The sequence below is a fragment of the Aplidium turbinatum genome, chromosome 14, assembly GCF_918807975.1.
Source record: "Aplidium turbinatum chromosome 14, kaAplTurb1.1, whole genome shotgun sequence".
In the NCBI taxonomy this organism is placed as follows: Eukaryota; Metazoa; Chordata; class Ascidiacea; order Aplousobranchia; family Polyclinidae; genus Aplidium; species Aplidium turbinatum.
Genome location: NC_137485.1, coordinates 2688773 through 2706519, shown reverse-complemented (window position 1 = coordinate 2706519; position 17747 = coordinate 2688773). Strand labels below are relative to the sequence as shown.

At 37.9% G+C, this 17747-nt stretch overlaps 1 protein-coding gene across 1 annotated transcript; it reads left to right on the top strand.

The window, feature by feature from the left end:
• Positions 1-13999: 13999 nt before the first annotated feature.
• LOC145783633 (uncharacterized) lies at positions 14000-16858 on the top strand. The gene has a single exon (XM_082595525.1). The coding sequence runs from the start codon at positions 14000-14002 to the stop codon at positions 16856-16858; it is 2859 nt and encodes a 952-aa protein (XP_082451651.1).
• The last annotated feature ends 889 nt before the right edge of the window (positions 16859-17747 follow it).

The window sequence follows — 17747 nt, the reverse complement described above, 5'->3', positions numbered from 1 at the left end:
CAAATTAGACGAAACCGGCGTGATTTGTACAAAGCTTGTAATTCAACACCTGTACGTAATTATGATTATCTAGATGACATAGTTTCATCCAGCTTCCCACACAATGCTCAAGTGTCATCCACACAGAGCAACCTAGCGCCCCCCCCAAATGAAATTACTCCACATGTTGTTGAGAATACTCTTAATCGCACGACACGATCTGGCAGACATATTAAGACACCTGCAAGATATCGTGATTGAATTATTTATACCGTGCTTGTGATTTGTTATCAGTTGTGAATGTCATTAGTAATGCTTAAGAACATCCTGCAAGAAGGGAGGTGTAACAGATAAGCAATACTGCCTCATGCGGATTTAACACGCTTCACTGATTACTGCACTGTACCGATCAAACCATTCATTATTATTATGTGATGTTTACAGCTGTGGTAGGTCACCAGATTTTAGAGTAAATGAATCTGCCTTCATCTTGATTTACGAGGAGCCCACAAAGATCAACTTACCGTTATACGTAAGTTATGAACATTACAGTATGTGTGCTGCGGAACTTGCTTGAAATGGTTTCACCTTCGCTGCATATTCTCACCAAATAGTCCGGCATTAGCTATAACAGAAAAACAAATGGAATTGTGCTAATAGTCATCTTGTATGCGAATTGCGAAGCTGAACAGATAGTGTTGCATTCTTCAAATTCCGTGTTTTGTCATAAACTTGTTGGTGTAAGCAACAAACCCATTCAACATTTAAATGTCTTACCTTCAGTTTTCCAGCAGAAATCTGATTTGCTTTGTAACGTTAGTAAATCTGCCTCTCCAACTAATTCTGATGATTTACAATTGTCTGATAATAATCGATTAAATTTACTTCTATCTAACTGCGACAACAATTTAGTAAAGACCGAAACTAATCACATAAAAACCAAAATTGACAAAATAATGGAAATTGATGATCTAAAAGCAAAAGTTAATAATAATAAAAAAAATGTATTGATGTAAAAGTCAAAGTCAATGAAACCATAGGCCTAAATGAAATAGATAATCTAAAACCTGATGACAAAGCTAAAGATGATGTAAACATTGATCGCCAAAAAATATATACTGATGTAAAAAACAAAAATAATGACCCAAACGGAGTAAATGATAATGAAGGTAGTATTTTTGGATGCTCCCAAAATCAGAAACCTTGGATTTCTGATGAAACATTGAAGTTAGTTAGGGGATTTTGGGGTTAGGGGATTTTGAAGAGCCAGTATCGCAAAAGCGTGAACGACGTTGTGAATCGGTTAACATAGATATTCCTCACGTTAGATGAATGGAAAGAAATGACTCCCAGTCGCACTGCGCATAGATTTTTATCTGGTTTATATTGCGATATTATACGCGATAATCTAATGACATATCACCCTCTTCCAGTGGCGTAGCCAAGGGGGGGTTTTGGGGGTTACAACCCCCCCCCCCCTTTGGCACGCGTATGACGTCACGATATTGAGAATGATGCTTTCAGTCTAAAAAAAATTGCCTAATTTTAAACAAAACTGCATTAAAAGAACGAGTTTTGCCAATACCAAACATTTAAACATCTCAGCCAGGAATTAGCAACAAGAAAACATAGAGACTTAGCTTTATTTTCAAAAAATGCCGAAGAAAACATGATCTTATCCTTTTGCTATGCCACCGGACAGCACCATTTTACAGGAATATTCATACCCACATTTTTATTGAAAATGCTCTCAGAATGCACCAAATTCAAAATAATTTTTCAAAATTTTCTGGGGGAGGCCCCCCAGACCCCCGCCGCTGGGTCGTCAAACTCCCCCTTTCAAAATTCCTGGCTACGCTACTGCCCTCTTCCAATCTGCCTTGAGCCAGCATGGAAGCAGTACGGCTCATAAAATCACATGGAACCCTGTCAAGTAACCCATGTTGATGCGCAATCTGCTGCAAGCGGAGATAGCGAATGATTATTATTATTATATGCAAAAAAGTTAGAAAAAATTTAGAAAGCATTTTTAGGATTTGAAACAAATTTATTTAAAAGAAAAGCGAGTTGTAAGTATCGACAATTTTGTGGAACAATATGAAAATGAAATCAGAACTAGTGAAAAAATATACTCTGCACATTATATCCACCAAGGTTACAGAAAACCTCACATTTCTTCCAAAAACAAAAGCGACCAAACATTGAAAGATGAGTCAAACCATTGCACTAGTCTGGTAGTTTCTAAATTTAGAAAACCAAAAAAACGTCGTTCAACTGGGTTTTACACTAACAATGAATCAAAAAAGCATATTCGATACGTCAATGTCATAAGTGAGTCCATGTCCACATCGGCTGTTTATAAAAACACTGCTTTTGTAACCCCTATGTGTAATGACACACGGATAAATGACTTTTGGACTGCTATAAGAAAAGATTTCGATTACATGAAGGAATTTTCAACTAAGGTGTGGCACAGTTTGGCAATAAATCGTAACTGTTTATCTGATACCGCTCTCGTAATAGACAAAAACCACGAAGTGTCTTGGCTAGATTTACTCACGGCATGTAATAACCCCTGTAGGAAAATCAAGAGCGAATAGGAAAAGCCCTATACAAATCCATCGGCCATTGATTGGCTAAGCAAACCTCTGGTAGACGCTTACATTTTGCTAAAAGTCAATGAACCGAGCAACATTAACGCCATAGGGGCTTTAGACTACGATTCCACCGCCTTCCACAAGCAAGCTTCTTCAAGGGACACCCGTAAAGTCAATAACATTTTTCAAAACGGCCATGATAGAAAACGAGGACAAACTACCCCATTTTTAAACCACTCTTTTCGCGTTTCCTTCGTCTGCCGCACCACGAGACTGACACCCCTGGAAAGGAAATTTAATTCTGAACACGATTCAAAAATAAAATTCCGAAAAATATTTCGGAAAAGTATTTTTATAGACGCTTAATTGAAGGCGTCTATAAACGTTGAAATCTTTATTTATTTTTAAATACGTAAGATATTTACCCCATTTTTAAACCATTCTGCTTGCGTTTCCTTCGTCTGTCGCACCACGAGACTGACACCCCTGGAAAGGAAATATAATTCTGAACACGATTCAAATAGAAAATTCCGAAAAATATTTCGGGAAAGTACTTTTATAGACGCTTGATTGAAGGCGTCTATAAACGTTAAAATCTCTATTTATTTTTAAATACGTAAGATATTTACCCCATTTTTAAACCATTCTGCTTGCGTTTCCTTCGTCTGCCGCAACACGAGAGTGACACCCCTGGAAAGGAAATTTAATTCTGAACACGATTCAAAAATAAAATTTCGAAAAATATTTCGGGAAAGTATTTTTATAGACGATTTTGTGATAGTTACTTTTCTTGCCACATCACATACAGCAGTCTTAATAGGCCTATGCGATTTTATGTTTTACTTTTCGCAATTGCGCTTGCTTTATCTTTGACAAGTCGAGTTTTTTATATAAATTTCTGTGTTCACTGTTCATTTTCCTATGGAAAAAATATAACGTTTGCTTTAATATGGTAACGAGAAGTGATTTTATCAGCTTCCGAGTGTTGCTACTTTCATCGCATTGTTTATCGCGCAAATTTTTACGGATCATTTTTTTAGGCTGATCGCGCAGAATTATTCTGCCAGAATGACGGTGGTGTTTATATGATGCACTTTCCGCTCTTGCATGCCTACTTCTTGTCTTCACTTTATTTTCTTCTTCCTTTCTTTTTTAGGCTACTTCTTGTTTTCGCATTTTTCTGAAATTCCACTTGCTGATAGCAGAGTCACTGCTGATAGTTTGGAAAATTTGTGACGAAGATCAAACAAGATGAAACGGTGTAAATTTTTCGAATTTAATTTTATCTCCAGGTCCTAAATTAAAAAAAAAAAAAAATGAAAAAAAAAATGTACAATATAATAATTACAAATTAAAAAGGGGGGGTTTGCGACACTTTTTAACCTTGAATGGGCGTAAAGTCCACAAGGGATCCACGTAAAGCAGATACTTAAAGCATCTAAATACAGTGAAAAAAATACTTGAATCAGTTTTAAGATATTAACTATACCCTTTAAAGTACGTGTTAATTTGAAGAGAAGGAGACATTATTTATGGTCTCTGTTAAAGAAGGACCTTTAGTGCAAACTAGCACACGTTAAAATTATTTGGATTTGAACAGTCAATTCATAGAACTCACGACGTGATACATCTTCTTGTCCACCATATTATACTTCCAAGTTTGATCAACTAATGAATTGATAGATTTACAAGTCTTTCTAGTATTATTTACTTGTTTCTGTTTCTTGCTTTAGCCATCATAAAGTAACACACTGTTCACTTCAAACTCTGTTATTTATAATGATTATAAATAACAGAGTTTGAAGTGAACAGTGTGTTACTTTATGATGGCTAAAGCAAGAAACAGAAACAAGTAAATAATACTAGAAAGACTGTGAAGAAAGGCGTTCTTCCCGGCTATCAGCACAAGGCTGATTACTCACTAGCACAGCGAGCTGCAGTGACGCTTCGCTAACCAGAACGGTGTAGCTTCCACGCCAGCCATTGAGACCTCCAATTAAACGTTTAAGTTATTTTGGCAGCCGATTGTAGCATCGAATAGACAGCGATAGACACGTGTTTCGCCCATGAGGCTGGGCTCATCAGTATCGCACCGTATTCTTGCCACTTGAGTAATCGACCGCCGCTTGAGTAATCGACCTAATCGAGCGTCACTGCAGCTCGCTGTGCTAGTGAGTAATCAGCCTTGTGCTGATAGCCGGGAAGAACGCCTTTCTTCACATTGACCTACCCCTGGCACCTGCTGGTTTTGTTGGCTCTTTCTTTCCACAAAGATAAGAGTTAAACTGACTGGTAAAGCGGCGGTCGATTACTCAAGTGGCAAGAATACGGTGCGATACTGATGAGCCCAGCCTCATGGGCGAAACACGTGTCTATCGCTGTCTATTCGATGCTACAATCGGCTGCCAAAATAACTTAAACGTTTAATTGGAGGTCTCAATGGCTGGCGTGGAAGCTACACCGTTCTGGTTAGCGAAGCGTCACTGCAGCTCGCTGTGCTAGTGAGTAATCAGCCTTGTGCTGATAGCCGGGAAGAACGCCTTTCTTCACATTGACCTACCCCTGGCACCTGCTGGTTTTGTTGGCTCTTTCTTTCCACAAAGATAAGAGTTAAACTGACTGGTAAAGCGGCGGTCGATTACTCAAGTGGCAAGAATACGGTGCGATACTGATGAGCCCAGCCTCATGGGCGAAACACGTGTCTATCGCTGTCTATTCGATGCTACAATCGGCTGCCAAAATAACTTAAACGTTTAATTGGAGGTCTCAATGGCTGGCGTGGAAGCTACACCGTTCTGGTTAGCGAAGCGTCACTGCAGCTCGCTGTGCTAGTGAGTAATCAGCCTTGTGCTGATAGCCGGGAAGAACGCCTTTCTTCACATTGACCTACCCCTGGCACCTGCTGGTTTTGTTGGCTCTTTCTTTCCACAAAGATAAGAGTTAAACTGACTGGTAAAGCGGCGGTCGATTACTCAAGTGGCAAGAATACGGTGCGATACTGATGAGCCCAGCCTCATGGGCGAAACACGTGTCTATCGCTGTCTATTCGATGCTACAATCGGCTGCCAAAATAACTTAAACTAGAAAGACTTGTAAATCTATCAATTCATTAGTTGATCAAACTTGGAAGTATAATATGGTGGACAAGAAGATGTATCACGTCGTGAGTTCTATGAATTGACTGTTCAAATCCAAATAATTTTAACGTGTGCTAGTTTGCACTAAAGGTCCTTCTTTAACAGAGACCATAAATAATGTCTCCTTCTCTTCAAATTAACACGTACTTTAAAGGGTATAGTTAATATCTTAAAACTGATTCAAGTATTTTTTTCATAATAATTACATATTGCAATATAATATTACAAGTACAATATAATTTCTTGAAAGTTTACGTTTACGAAAGTTTAATTTATTGAAAGGTTACGCGGCAAGCGGCGCGGCTTTGTCATTTCAACCTTCCACGCGGCGAAAAAGTCAGAAGCGGCCGCGTACGCGGCGCGGCTTGCATCATTAATATTCACTATCGGCAGCAGTGTCCGAGTGGTTAGCGCGTTGGGCTCGCAGTCGAGAGCCTGCATGTTCGACTCCAGCCACCCGCACTTGCTGTTGTTTCTCTGGGCAAGAAACTTTACGATAATTGCCTCTACCCAGTGATCGATTTCGAGTAATGGGTAGTACCAAATTTAAGTCATAGGTAGAACAGACAACCGGAAACAGACATTGCAGTCGGCTGCAGCGTGGGTCAGGTGTACGTCGGAAGACGTACGTCGGAAGACGTACACCGATGCATAGCGCTCAAGTCCGCTTTCCCGCAATGCAGGATAAAGATAATAAAAAAAACAAACAAACATTATTCACTTGCTTGTTTTTAAAAAAATACCTGGCAACGCTGTCGTTGTGTGAAGATGGAAAGGTTGCCAGGTTGGCATATTTTATGCCAAATTCCACAAATTTGGCCTTATTTAAAGTGGTTTGGCATCGAAAATTGCTGTTTGGCATATACGTCATAGTTTGAGCTTTGTTGCAGTTTTATCCATTTTCACGGCCCATTTTTTACCGAATCCATTACTTATTAATGAAAAAACCTTTGATTTTTCAGCGTTTTTCCTATTTGGCATTTTTTTAGATCATTTGGCATTTTTTGACCAGTTGTTTGGCGTTTTTTCCGTAAGTGGACCTGGCAACTCTGGAAAATGGTGAAGTTCTGTAAGGGACGAGGGAGCTTGAATTTGAAAAGTTGAAATGGTAATAATATTCTCATTCTATTCAATTCAATTTATTTTTCTTTGTCGGAAAACAACAGCACTGGTAAAGTTAGTAATAGTTTACAGGAATAAAACCAACAAAAGGAAACGGCGGCAAAACCAAAGAAGTTTAAAACGTGCATGCGATGTAAATTTAAAGGTTACGTTGATGAAAGTAAATTTAAGCACGGCCAGCGGCCACCAAACCTAACAGTTTAAAATAGATGAATTAGTTGAAAGAATCAGTTGGCTCCACTCCACATACCCAAAGCAACTAGAGGTCTGACAGTTGATGAAACCATGCGGGGACGACTGAACCTTACAACCAATACAAAAAAGGCTGTGGCTATATTTACACTATATAGTGTAATAATAGCCTGAATAGTGTTGCCAGATAAGGAATTCTGCCCTAATTTGAGAAAAGTTTAAAGCTGTTGAAAACAAAAACTTGTATTTTGGAAATTTTTTTTAGTCCTGGGAAGATCAAAATCCTAACCTTATTCCTAACTCTAACCCTTACCTTAGCCCTTCCTAACTGTAATTCTAACTCTGGCAACACCTGTTTGTGGAAAAATAGCCACTTCCTGCAAAAAAAGAAAAATCAAAAACACGAGCATTTAAGAATAAACGTACGGTGAGCTTATTATACAAAAAACTATGTACCGGTACACTGTACAAGTGTACAGTGCTTCGTTTTTAAATAAATTAAAGTGTTTGCAGCAACGACAGTGGTGCAGTTTTAAAAGAGCAATCGATAACTGATGTGTTCAGGAATATACACTAAGTTAATTATTATTTGAACATGATATTATAATGATGATCAATGAAACATGTAGTGAAGAAGATATGAAAATTGTCTTGATGGCATGCGAGTGACTTTGGTATCGGAGAGAGATGGAGTTTATTGGCGTTTTTCGAATGAATTTCCAACCAAACTGCTAGAGAGTGATGCAGCTTCATTGTTGTAGTACCGTGCTCTTGACAAACAAATCTACACAACAAAGTAACAGAGAGTCAAAAGGTTCTTTGAACAAGTACAATATATGGAATGCCACCGATGTCGTCCCCTGGACATGTCGTCCCCCCGATCTCGTCCCACGACGATGTCGTCCCTGTTGCCAGATGTTCAACTTTTTTGTCCATTTAAATGTAGGTAAAAATTATGGTTGTTCGAAACGAACTTATTCAAATCCAAACGAAATTTTTGCTACCTTTTTCTTTTGTTGGTTTTGTTCCTGTACTCTCTTGTTAAATTTATCATTACTGTTTTACTCGTTACAATATTGTTCAACTCATCATGACTTATACAAAGAAAAATAAAACTGAATTGAAAACAAAAAAATCTTTCTTGCCCTGTTCTGATTCCTCATGAATTTCGCATTGCTTTTTTGTCTGAGGAACATGGATTTCATGTTCTTGCAATCAACACAGTGGCGTAGCTAAGGGGGGGGGACAGACTGCCCCGGGCGGCACGTCTGGGGGTGTCACTTTCAGACTACGATTTTTGATTTTCATTATAATCTGATAAAAAAACGCATTTCATTTTCACATACTTTTTCTTGAAGGGGTGGCAAAATCCGAATCCACCCCGGGCGGCACATTCCCAAGCTACGCCACTGAATCAACACTCAATTTCTTTTCATGAACATTTATTTTCACATTGCTAACGTAGCCCACTGCAAATTGGTTCGTTGGTTTTGAATCTTTATCCTCGGACTGACAAAGCCTTGATTGGTTATTCCTGGTACCGTAGTTACGCGTACTTGCAGTGGCTCTTGACGCAGGGCCGGTCACCGAGATTGGCAGAGTGAAGTTTTCCGATTGTTGATGTGTTGTTGCCGAGAAATTATTCCATTCACTACGTGCCGCTGAATGGAGAGCAGTCCTGAAATGCGTTGCTCAAGCCCACATCCCGAGCGTCGAGCTTGCGCCGCTTGATCTTGAGCCGGCGCATAACCACTGAGCTAACGGGGCGGACAATAAATAAACGCAATAAATGGCGAAAGTAAACATATCTAACCTACGACAAAAAACACAGAAACAGCTAGAAAAAACATTAACTAAGTTATGACATGCAACAAGTGTGGTCCTACGTTATCTGGTAATGTAGATTAGAGATGTGCTTAACTGTTACTTTTTAATAAGTAGCCTACTTTGAAAATCTGAACTGCTACTTTGAAAGCTAAAACAATGAAAACAGAAAAAAGCTAGACTAGAGTAAACCTCAGTTAACGTGTGACTAAAAAAAACAATTGTGTAAACCAGGGTGGTCCAAGACTGCAAACATGAAGGGCCACATTAGGGTCTGAGAAAAACTCCACGGGCCGCATAGTGAGAAATGATAACGCGTTGTTGAAAGTAGAAACGTTGTTAAATAAAAGCTTAACTAGGTTGCGATTTTGAAATTATTTTCTATAGATTTCGATCTGTTTTAGCTATATTCTTACTGTTAGGCTTGACTGGGCTATTTTATGTCTTGATCATCATTCATAGCATTACTTTTTTGCATCTGGCCTATTGCACGATAGCGAATCCAAGCAAAGAACATAGCGCTTCTGCTTAACAATAATGTTATAAAAAGGTGCCACGTTACTGCACTGCATCGATGGTTCGCATTTGTTTTCTATATAGTCTATGCTGCTTTCTATATAGTCCGCCTTGTTCGCAAGCCAACATAGGCCTAGGACTATAGCCTACTTAGAAAACAAAGCTAATTGTTGTAAGCGGACAGGTATTAGCTTAAAATTTATGCTATAGGCTAGGTCAAGATATAAACACATAATGACTGCAAACTAACTTTAGAATTTGCTCTTCTTCATTTCTGTGATGGTAATTTTCCATTGATAACGTATTTTCAGACACACAGTTAAACGGAAGTGAGCAGAATTACAAGCCACATTTTTACGACTTCGTTCCCCTAGAGGCCGTAGCACTGCAGTGGTGTAGCCTACCTAGGGTATGGCAGGCATGGCTCGAGCCTTGGGCGCAAAAATCGGTTGGTAAAAAATAAAATTTGTGAGTTATACTTTCTTCAAAATCTAATTTGCGCCCAACAAACATCAAAAAGGGTCACTCTTTACTGTAGCCATTGTTAAACAATGAACGTTGAAAAAGCAACATTGTGCCTCTCCCGGCTCACTTTGCGTTCAGTCAGCAATAATTGGAATCAATCAATCAACGGTTTATTTGTTAGGAACATAGTACAGTAGGCATACATGTTTGAAATATGCAAGTAATATACACAATGCAAAAGTTACACAAGTTCCCATACCGACAGGGAGACAACGAGACGACCTAGTTATTTGCCACCCTACGGAAATGACGATTTTGCCATTTAAAAATTGGAAGTTTAGTAAAGTCGCTAAGCAGCGATTAGTTGAAGCTTAGAAGTAGCTCCAGAAATTACTTATTCATTTTTATAAAAATTTATAAATCTAATCTGTTGTATGACTTCAATTTGTCCTGACCAGACCACTGAGTCTGTTCTAGGAAGAAATTAGCATTGAAGTATTATTGAGCCTATAAGCATCATTATGTGAAATTTTGAGACCAAGAATTATGCTAGGTATGATTTCTTTTACGTGCTGTGCTGGCGCTGCCTAGCACTAAGCAGTTTGAAGTTTTGAGGTTCATTGACAACTTCACAAGCTGTGCTTTATAAATATACGGTACCGTACTTTTACCTAACTTCCACAAGTTGTCAAACGGATAAAATGAACGCAATTCTTAGTAGTAGCCTACACACCAATGTTGGGATTGATTCGCTATCAGTTTCTTCAATCTCTAGTTAGCATAGGCTATAACCCAACGGTTACAAAACCCGCCGACATGCCAACAAATGTCGGCGACAAATTAAATTAATTAATATTAGTTTTTGAAAAAATCTGCCGGACTTGGGTCGTTTTATTTTTATCCACAGTTATCAGACAAAAATACGCCTATCTACAGGTCGGTCACCGCCGGTTGCATCAACACAGTGCTCTATTGAGATGAATTTTAAGTTGGCTAGGCCTACGTAAAGAACTACGAAAACATTTTGCGTATGCCTAGGCTATATATTGTAATTATCGACCAAGGATTTTTTTAATTTAACTTTTACTTGCCCTTTTAGACTCTGAAACAAACCAACCTACAAAGAAAAAGGAAAGTGGGGCTAAAGAGACGAGACTTGCAAGCAGCAAAAGCTGAAAAGTCAAGCAGACAGACTTATGTTCGATTTTGTCCAGTTATTCACTTGTTTGTAGGCTACAGTATACACAGCGTCAGATGAAAAAGTAATAAGCCGCGTTGGCTAGTTTTTATGTTAGAAATAACTTGGAAAGGCGCAATAGCGCAGCATTCTATCAAATTGATTAGCTCTGCAGAGCGAACAAAATTTGCATGACGAAACAATCTCTCGTAACTGCCTTTGAACATTATTAAACGACAATAATACATTGATTTATTTTCTTCACGATTTGTTCATGAAAGAATTGTATGCAATATTTAACTTAAATTGTTAAAAAGGGCGCACATTTAAACTTTGCCATGGGCGCCATTTTGCATAGATTCGCCACTCGTAGCAGTGGGCTACCGTGTTCGTAGGTTATGTTATTTTAAAGAAATAATAATAAATAAACAAACTGTTTACTCGTCAGCAACAAAATAATTAACCCTGGCTAGCGGACATTTGAAAAAAAATCAGCCTAGAAATTAATTTTTATTTTTGAAATTAAAATAATTTGTTTGGTTCATCTGAACAAAAAAAAATTGTTTGTTCATCAACTAATCCCACAAGTTGTACCAAACTGAAAGAATAACGTAGCCTACCAAACTGAAAGAATAACGTGAGCATTGACGCTCGAGCTGAAATGCAACAGCCCGCCGCATTTTGAAGTCTGTTCGGCAGCGTGATTCATGATCACTCACCGGAGACGACATGGGCATTGACGCTCGAGCTGAAATCCAACAGCGCGCCGCACATGAAGCTTTTTTTGCCGGCGTAAATTATTGCGCGTCCCGATGTATGAGGGTACGACATCGGGGGGACGACATCGGCAGGGGACGACATCGTCGCCACCCCAATATATGTAGTTCGGCTAATTAAAAGCGTATTGCGTTGGTAACATATTAGCATCCAATAGCAGCCTATTGAAATTGAATAATTTTAGGGTGGTGGTGGCAGACGCACGACAGTGACTGTCGAAATAAACTAAGCAGATACTTGGTGTCTAACAGTAGTACGGTACTTCATAGATTAAATATATATACAAAAGTTGACTCATGCTAATCAGCTTAAATTTCAGTTCGCAGATGGGTTTTCAGTTTTCTGCAGAATAATGAAAAGGTTTCGATTTCAAAATGTTTTTTGTGGAGATCGTTCCAGACTTTAACTCCACTGAATTGGATGGATTGTTGGGTTAACTTTTTGGAGTAATAGGAAAGAAAAAATCGATTGCTGTTTCTGATTGATATGCAGAGATGTACGTATATGCCGCAAATTTTACGCCGCATACTTGCGGCGTAAACTTTTTGTTTATGCTAACGCTTGCAGCCACATTTTTTTGGATAGTTTGCGCTTGAGGCTACGCCGTAAAGTTTTCGTGGTTTTTTAGCGCATAGCGTCAACGCATACTTTTTAATGGGCAACACTAAAAGGCGGAAACGCGGAAATAAGTTGAAATAACTTTAGAATTAAAACAGTCATAGTATTTAATGATCTCACAATTGCTTCTAAATAATATCTTTCAATGATATTTCAACATAAGAAAATGTTTGGTATTGAGTTGTTGTTAAAAATCGCATTTCCGCCTTTTTCCTGCTTAAATAAATTCCTTTCAATTTTCGAAATTTACTCCAATAACTGTGGAATTAAAACAGTCAAAGTATTTAATGACCTCACAATTGCTTCTAAACAATATCTTTCAATGATATTTCAACATAAAAGTAGGTTCGGTAGTGAGTTGTTGTTGAAAATCGCATTTCCGCCTTTTTCCATGTTGCAACATTTCATTCTTTCATGATGAAGTTATCGCTATGTTAAACAATATGGACGCCAAGATCGTATTTCCACGTTTTCTACATCGGCATTAAATCGCTACTTTTGCGGACAATACGCCATTTCACGCCCGGCTTATTTCCGCGCTTCCGCATTTCCACCTTTTAGTGTTGCCCCTTTTTAATGTCTTTTTTTTTTCGCTACAACACGCCAATTAGTTTGAATAAGGTTAAGGATTGTTTATTTGAATAAGTACGGTAGTTATTTGAATAAGATTTCAAATTGGTTCTGTAATTGAATCATTGAAATTGTCTAAGTGTTTGAATAAAGAAAATGAATAAAGAAAAAGAAAGTTGCCCGAAATGCAGTAAAAAAGTTACAGTGGATGGAATTGCTTGTGACATTTGTGACTGTTGGTTTCATGCTAAATGTGTGAGCTTGACAAAAAATGCATTGCAAATTTTGTCAAGTCACAGCAGCAGTGCAACTGGTAGCAATGGGGTCATACAATGGTTATGTCCTGGATGCCAGAGAGGTTCAAAAAAGATTATGGATCATATAACCATGCTTATGAACATTCAACAGGAGCAGAGACAAAAAATAGAATTGCTAGAATGTGAAGTAACCAAGCTATATTCGCTGATAGAAACTGTTGAAGAAAAACCCTGTGAAAAAAACTCTCAAGTTGTTGAATTGCATGATGAAATGCAAAAGCTAAAGCTGGATGTTCAGGAAGATATGGACAAGCAAAGAAGGCAACTCAATGTAGTGGTTTTTGGGGTCGGTGAATCAACATATGAAACTGAATCACAGCGGCGTGAGTCTGAAGGAGACAACCTTTCTGCTGCGGTGGAAGAGGTTATCTCACACAAGATTTGTATGGTTAACAACAAAAGGTTGGGGAAAAAAAAGGAGGGAGAGACACGTCCAATACTAGTCACACTGCAATCACTGGATGACAAACATAAGTTACTAAAAAATGGATATAAAATCAGTCAATCAAAAAAGTTTCAATTCAATGTGGATCGGACAAAACAAGAGAGGATGCTTTGGAAAAAACTGATACAAGAAAGAAATACCAAAAGAGATGCTTGCACAAGCGACGAGGAAAAACTATCTTGGAAAATAAGGGGAATGAAAGTGGTAAAAGTAGGAAAATAAAGTTTATGGATAAAAAACACTCCATTGTCCTGTACACTAATATGGACACTTTGACAAATAAGAAAGATGAACTCCTTGCTAGAATTATCACCTCCAAAGCTGATATAATTGCTCTGGTAGAAATAAAACCAAAAAATTTTCAATTCTGTCTTACACAACAAGAACTGGAAATACCAGGATTTGATATCTTTTGCAAACTTGATGACACTGGTAGAGGAGTATGCATCTATACACATAAAAGTTTAAAAGCAGCTGAATGGCGAGATCCTTGCTGGCATCTTCCTGATGCATTGTTCATTGAAATAAAAGATAATTTTGGAGTAAATGTAGTGATTGGAATTGTCTATAGAAGTCCAAATAGTAGTGATGCTCACAATCAGAACTTAAACAACTTATTGTATAACCTAGGATCAAAAAACAATGATATTTTACTTGTTGGAGATTGGAATTTTCCTGAGATTGACTGGTCTGTGCCAATCTGTACCAAAGCTGTGACCCACCCAGCCAATTTATTTTTGGAAGCCTCTAGGAATGCATACCTTGATCAACATGTAGAACAACCAACACGGATACGAGTCGGAACTACACCAAGTTTAATTGACCTGGTTATGACAAATCAAATTGGCCTAATTTCAAATGTTACTGTAGGTTCCCCAATAGCTAAAAGTGATCATGCCACAATAATGTTTGACTTGCATTTGCAGAAAACCACCACCACAATGTCTAACTGGTTCTACAATTATTCCAAGGGAGACTTTAATGGTTTAAGGGAAAGCTTAGAAAAGGTGGACTGGGATCAAATACTGAGTGATACTTTAGACATACCGGTACCAGAGATGTGGGAAAAATTCAAGAATAAAATATTTGAGGCTCGTAACAAATTTGTACCTCATGTCAAGATATCTGAAAAACGACAAAGGCCAAAATGGTACTGCAATCAAGCCCGAACTGCAATACAAGCAAAACATAAGACATACAGAAAATGGCTAAAATCAAGAACAAATGAAGATTACAGATTTTACTGCAAAAAGAGAAATGCCTGTACAAAAGTCATACGTAATGCAGTTAAAAATTATGAAAAAACTCTAGCAGCCAATATATCTTGTAATCCCAAAGGTTTCTGGAACTATGTAAAATCTAAAACAAGGTATCAAGAAGGTGTTGCAGACATCGACACTGCTTATGGAAGAACAGATTCTGATGGTCTCAAAGCTGCTGAACTGAATAGTGCCTTTTGTGGTGTATTTGTAAATGAAGAGGACAATAGGAATGAAAGAGATTTTCCTTCATTCAGCACTAAATCACTCACTCATGAGATGGAAACAATCCATATAACTATTGAGCAAGTAAGAGCTGAACTCAAAGCACTTAATGTTAACAAAGCGATGGGACCTGACGCAGTGCATCCCAGACTGTTAAAGGAAGCTTGGTGTCAAATCACCTATCCCTTACAAAAAATATTTAATCAATCATTGAAAACAGGACAACTTCCAGATGAATGGAAACAAGCTAACGTAACAGCCATCTTCAAGGGGGGTGACAGGCATTGTCCATTAAATTACAGACCAATTAGTCTCACTTCAGTAGTTGGTAAAATTCTGGAATCACTTGTGAGAAATCAAATTACACTGCACATGACAAAAAATGGATTTTTCTCTCAACACCAACATGGTTTCATGCTTGGTAGGTCATGTATGACTCAACAAGTTGAAGCACTAGACAACTGGACTGAAATTTTGGGCCAAGGTGGTAATGTAGATGTTGCTTTTATGGACATAAAGAAAGCATTTGACACTGTGCCTCATAAAAGGTTGTTGACAAAGCTTGAGGCATATGGCATAGAAAAGTTTGCACTGCAGTGGATAAAATCTTTTCTCACATCAAGAAAGCAAAGAGTTGTTGTGAATGGACACTACTCAGATTGGAGAAGTGTTAAAAGTGGTGTGCCGCAGGGAAGTGTATTGGGACCAACATTATTTGCATGTTATATAAATGACATGACCGAAAGTGTAAAATGTAATATTAAGTTATTTGCAGACGACACAAAAATATATCAAAAAATAACAAACAGAAGTGACTGTTTAAAACTGCAGAATGATCTTGATGCACTGAATGAGTGGTCCAGAAAATGGAAATTGAAATTCCACCCAGAAAAGTCCTGTATTTTAAGAATGGGAAAAAACCCACCAACATTCAAGTATACCATGATTCAAGACTATACTGACAACTCAAGAAAGGAATTGACATTTGTGAGTGACTACAAGGACCTTGGTGTAGTTATTGATCAGGACTTATCATTCAGAAAACACATAGAAAAAATGGTTTCTAGAGCTAACAGTATGGTAGGACTGATTCGACGTTCTATATCTAATTTTGATACCACAGTATTTGTCACTCTTTTTAATGCATTAGTTCGTCCAATTTTGGAATACAATAATTTGATCTGGTTCCCAACATATAAGTACTCTGTAGCTGTAGTAGAAAATGTTCAAAGGCGTGCAACCAAATTGGTTCCTGGATTAAGGCATTTGTCATATTCTGAAAGATTAGAAAAATTAAACTTGCCTACTCTAGCATTCCGACGTCTTCGCCATGATATTATTCAAGTGTATAAATATTTAAATGGTTTTTATGATGTAAATTATACTGTATTATTTCAAATGAATCCAAATACCCATGATACAAGAGGCCATAACTTATTAAAATTGTATAAGCCACAAACTATGTCAAGGCTGAGAAGCAACTTTTTCACAGTGCGTGTAGTAAATGCCTGGAATAATTTACCACCAACAGTCATAAGTGCACTTAGCTTGAATGCATTCAAGGCAAGGCTTGACAAGCACTGGAGCAGCGATACATTGAAATTTACCTTGAAATCATCTTATGATGTTATGTATTAAGCGACAGTACTATTGTGTATGTATTTTTCATGTAGTATATATCACCGTATTATTTTCTGGTCCCACTAATATGTCTTCTAAAAGTTTATATATGTTATCAGATGTTATTGACGGTTAGAGTTATTAGTTATTAACTAGCTGTTAACCTAATTAACAGCAAATGCGTTATGTATATCAGAATGATGAAAAAGCACCTCGGTGCTTACAACATCAAATATTTATTATATTATTATATATATTATATTATAATTAGTGATGCAAGCCGCGCCGCGCCGCGCCGCGTACGCGGCCGCTTTTGACTTTTTCGCCGCGTGCCGCGCCGCGCCGCGTGGAAGGTTGAAATGACAAAGCCGCGCCGCGCCGCTTGCCGCGTAAACTTTCAAGAAATTAATTTTTCGTAAACGTAAACTTTCAAGAAATTAAACTTTCGTAAACGTAAACTTTCAACTTTTCAAGAATCAGCTATGAAACTTCAAATTTAAATTGGAAACACGGATCAGTTATTTTTCCCTTCGGAAACCCTAAGATGGAAAGCTATGCAAATGCAAATTGCAAATGGCTTGCAGTTGACAGGGTTTTAGGGCTTGCTTGTCAGGGAAGCTGTACGAATGTTTTTGGTTAGTAGCCTAGCTGATAAGCTCAGTTACCAGGCTATAGGCCTAGCGCAACTACCGCATTATTTACTATATCAGTTAGCCCAGTGAGTTCAGGCTATAAGTTTTACTCTTGTGTGTGTAGTTCATATAGCCACTGGCATTATAATTGCATTATTGCTTACAAAAAGTGTTCAAAAGTCCTGATACTGGATCCAGGAACATTCTATTTGTCTTAGTTTGTATTATGTCTTAGAACTTAGATGCATTGCTGATAAGAGAATATGATCTGGTTA

Bases quoted from the DNA above. Each gene is read 5' to 3' on its own strand.
- LOC145783633 (XM_082595525.1), top strand. From the start codon at position 14,000: ATGGACACTTTGACAAATAAGAAAGATGAACTCCTTGCTAGAATTATC.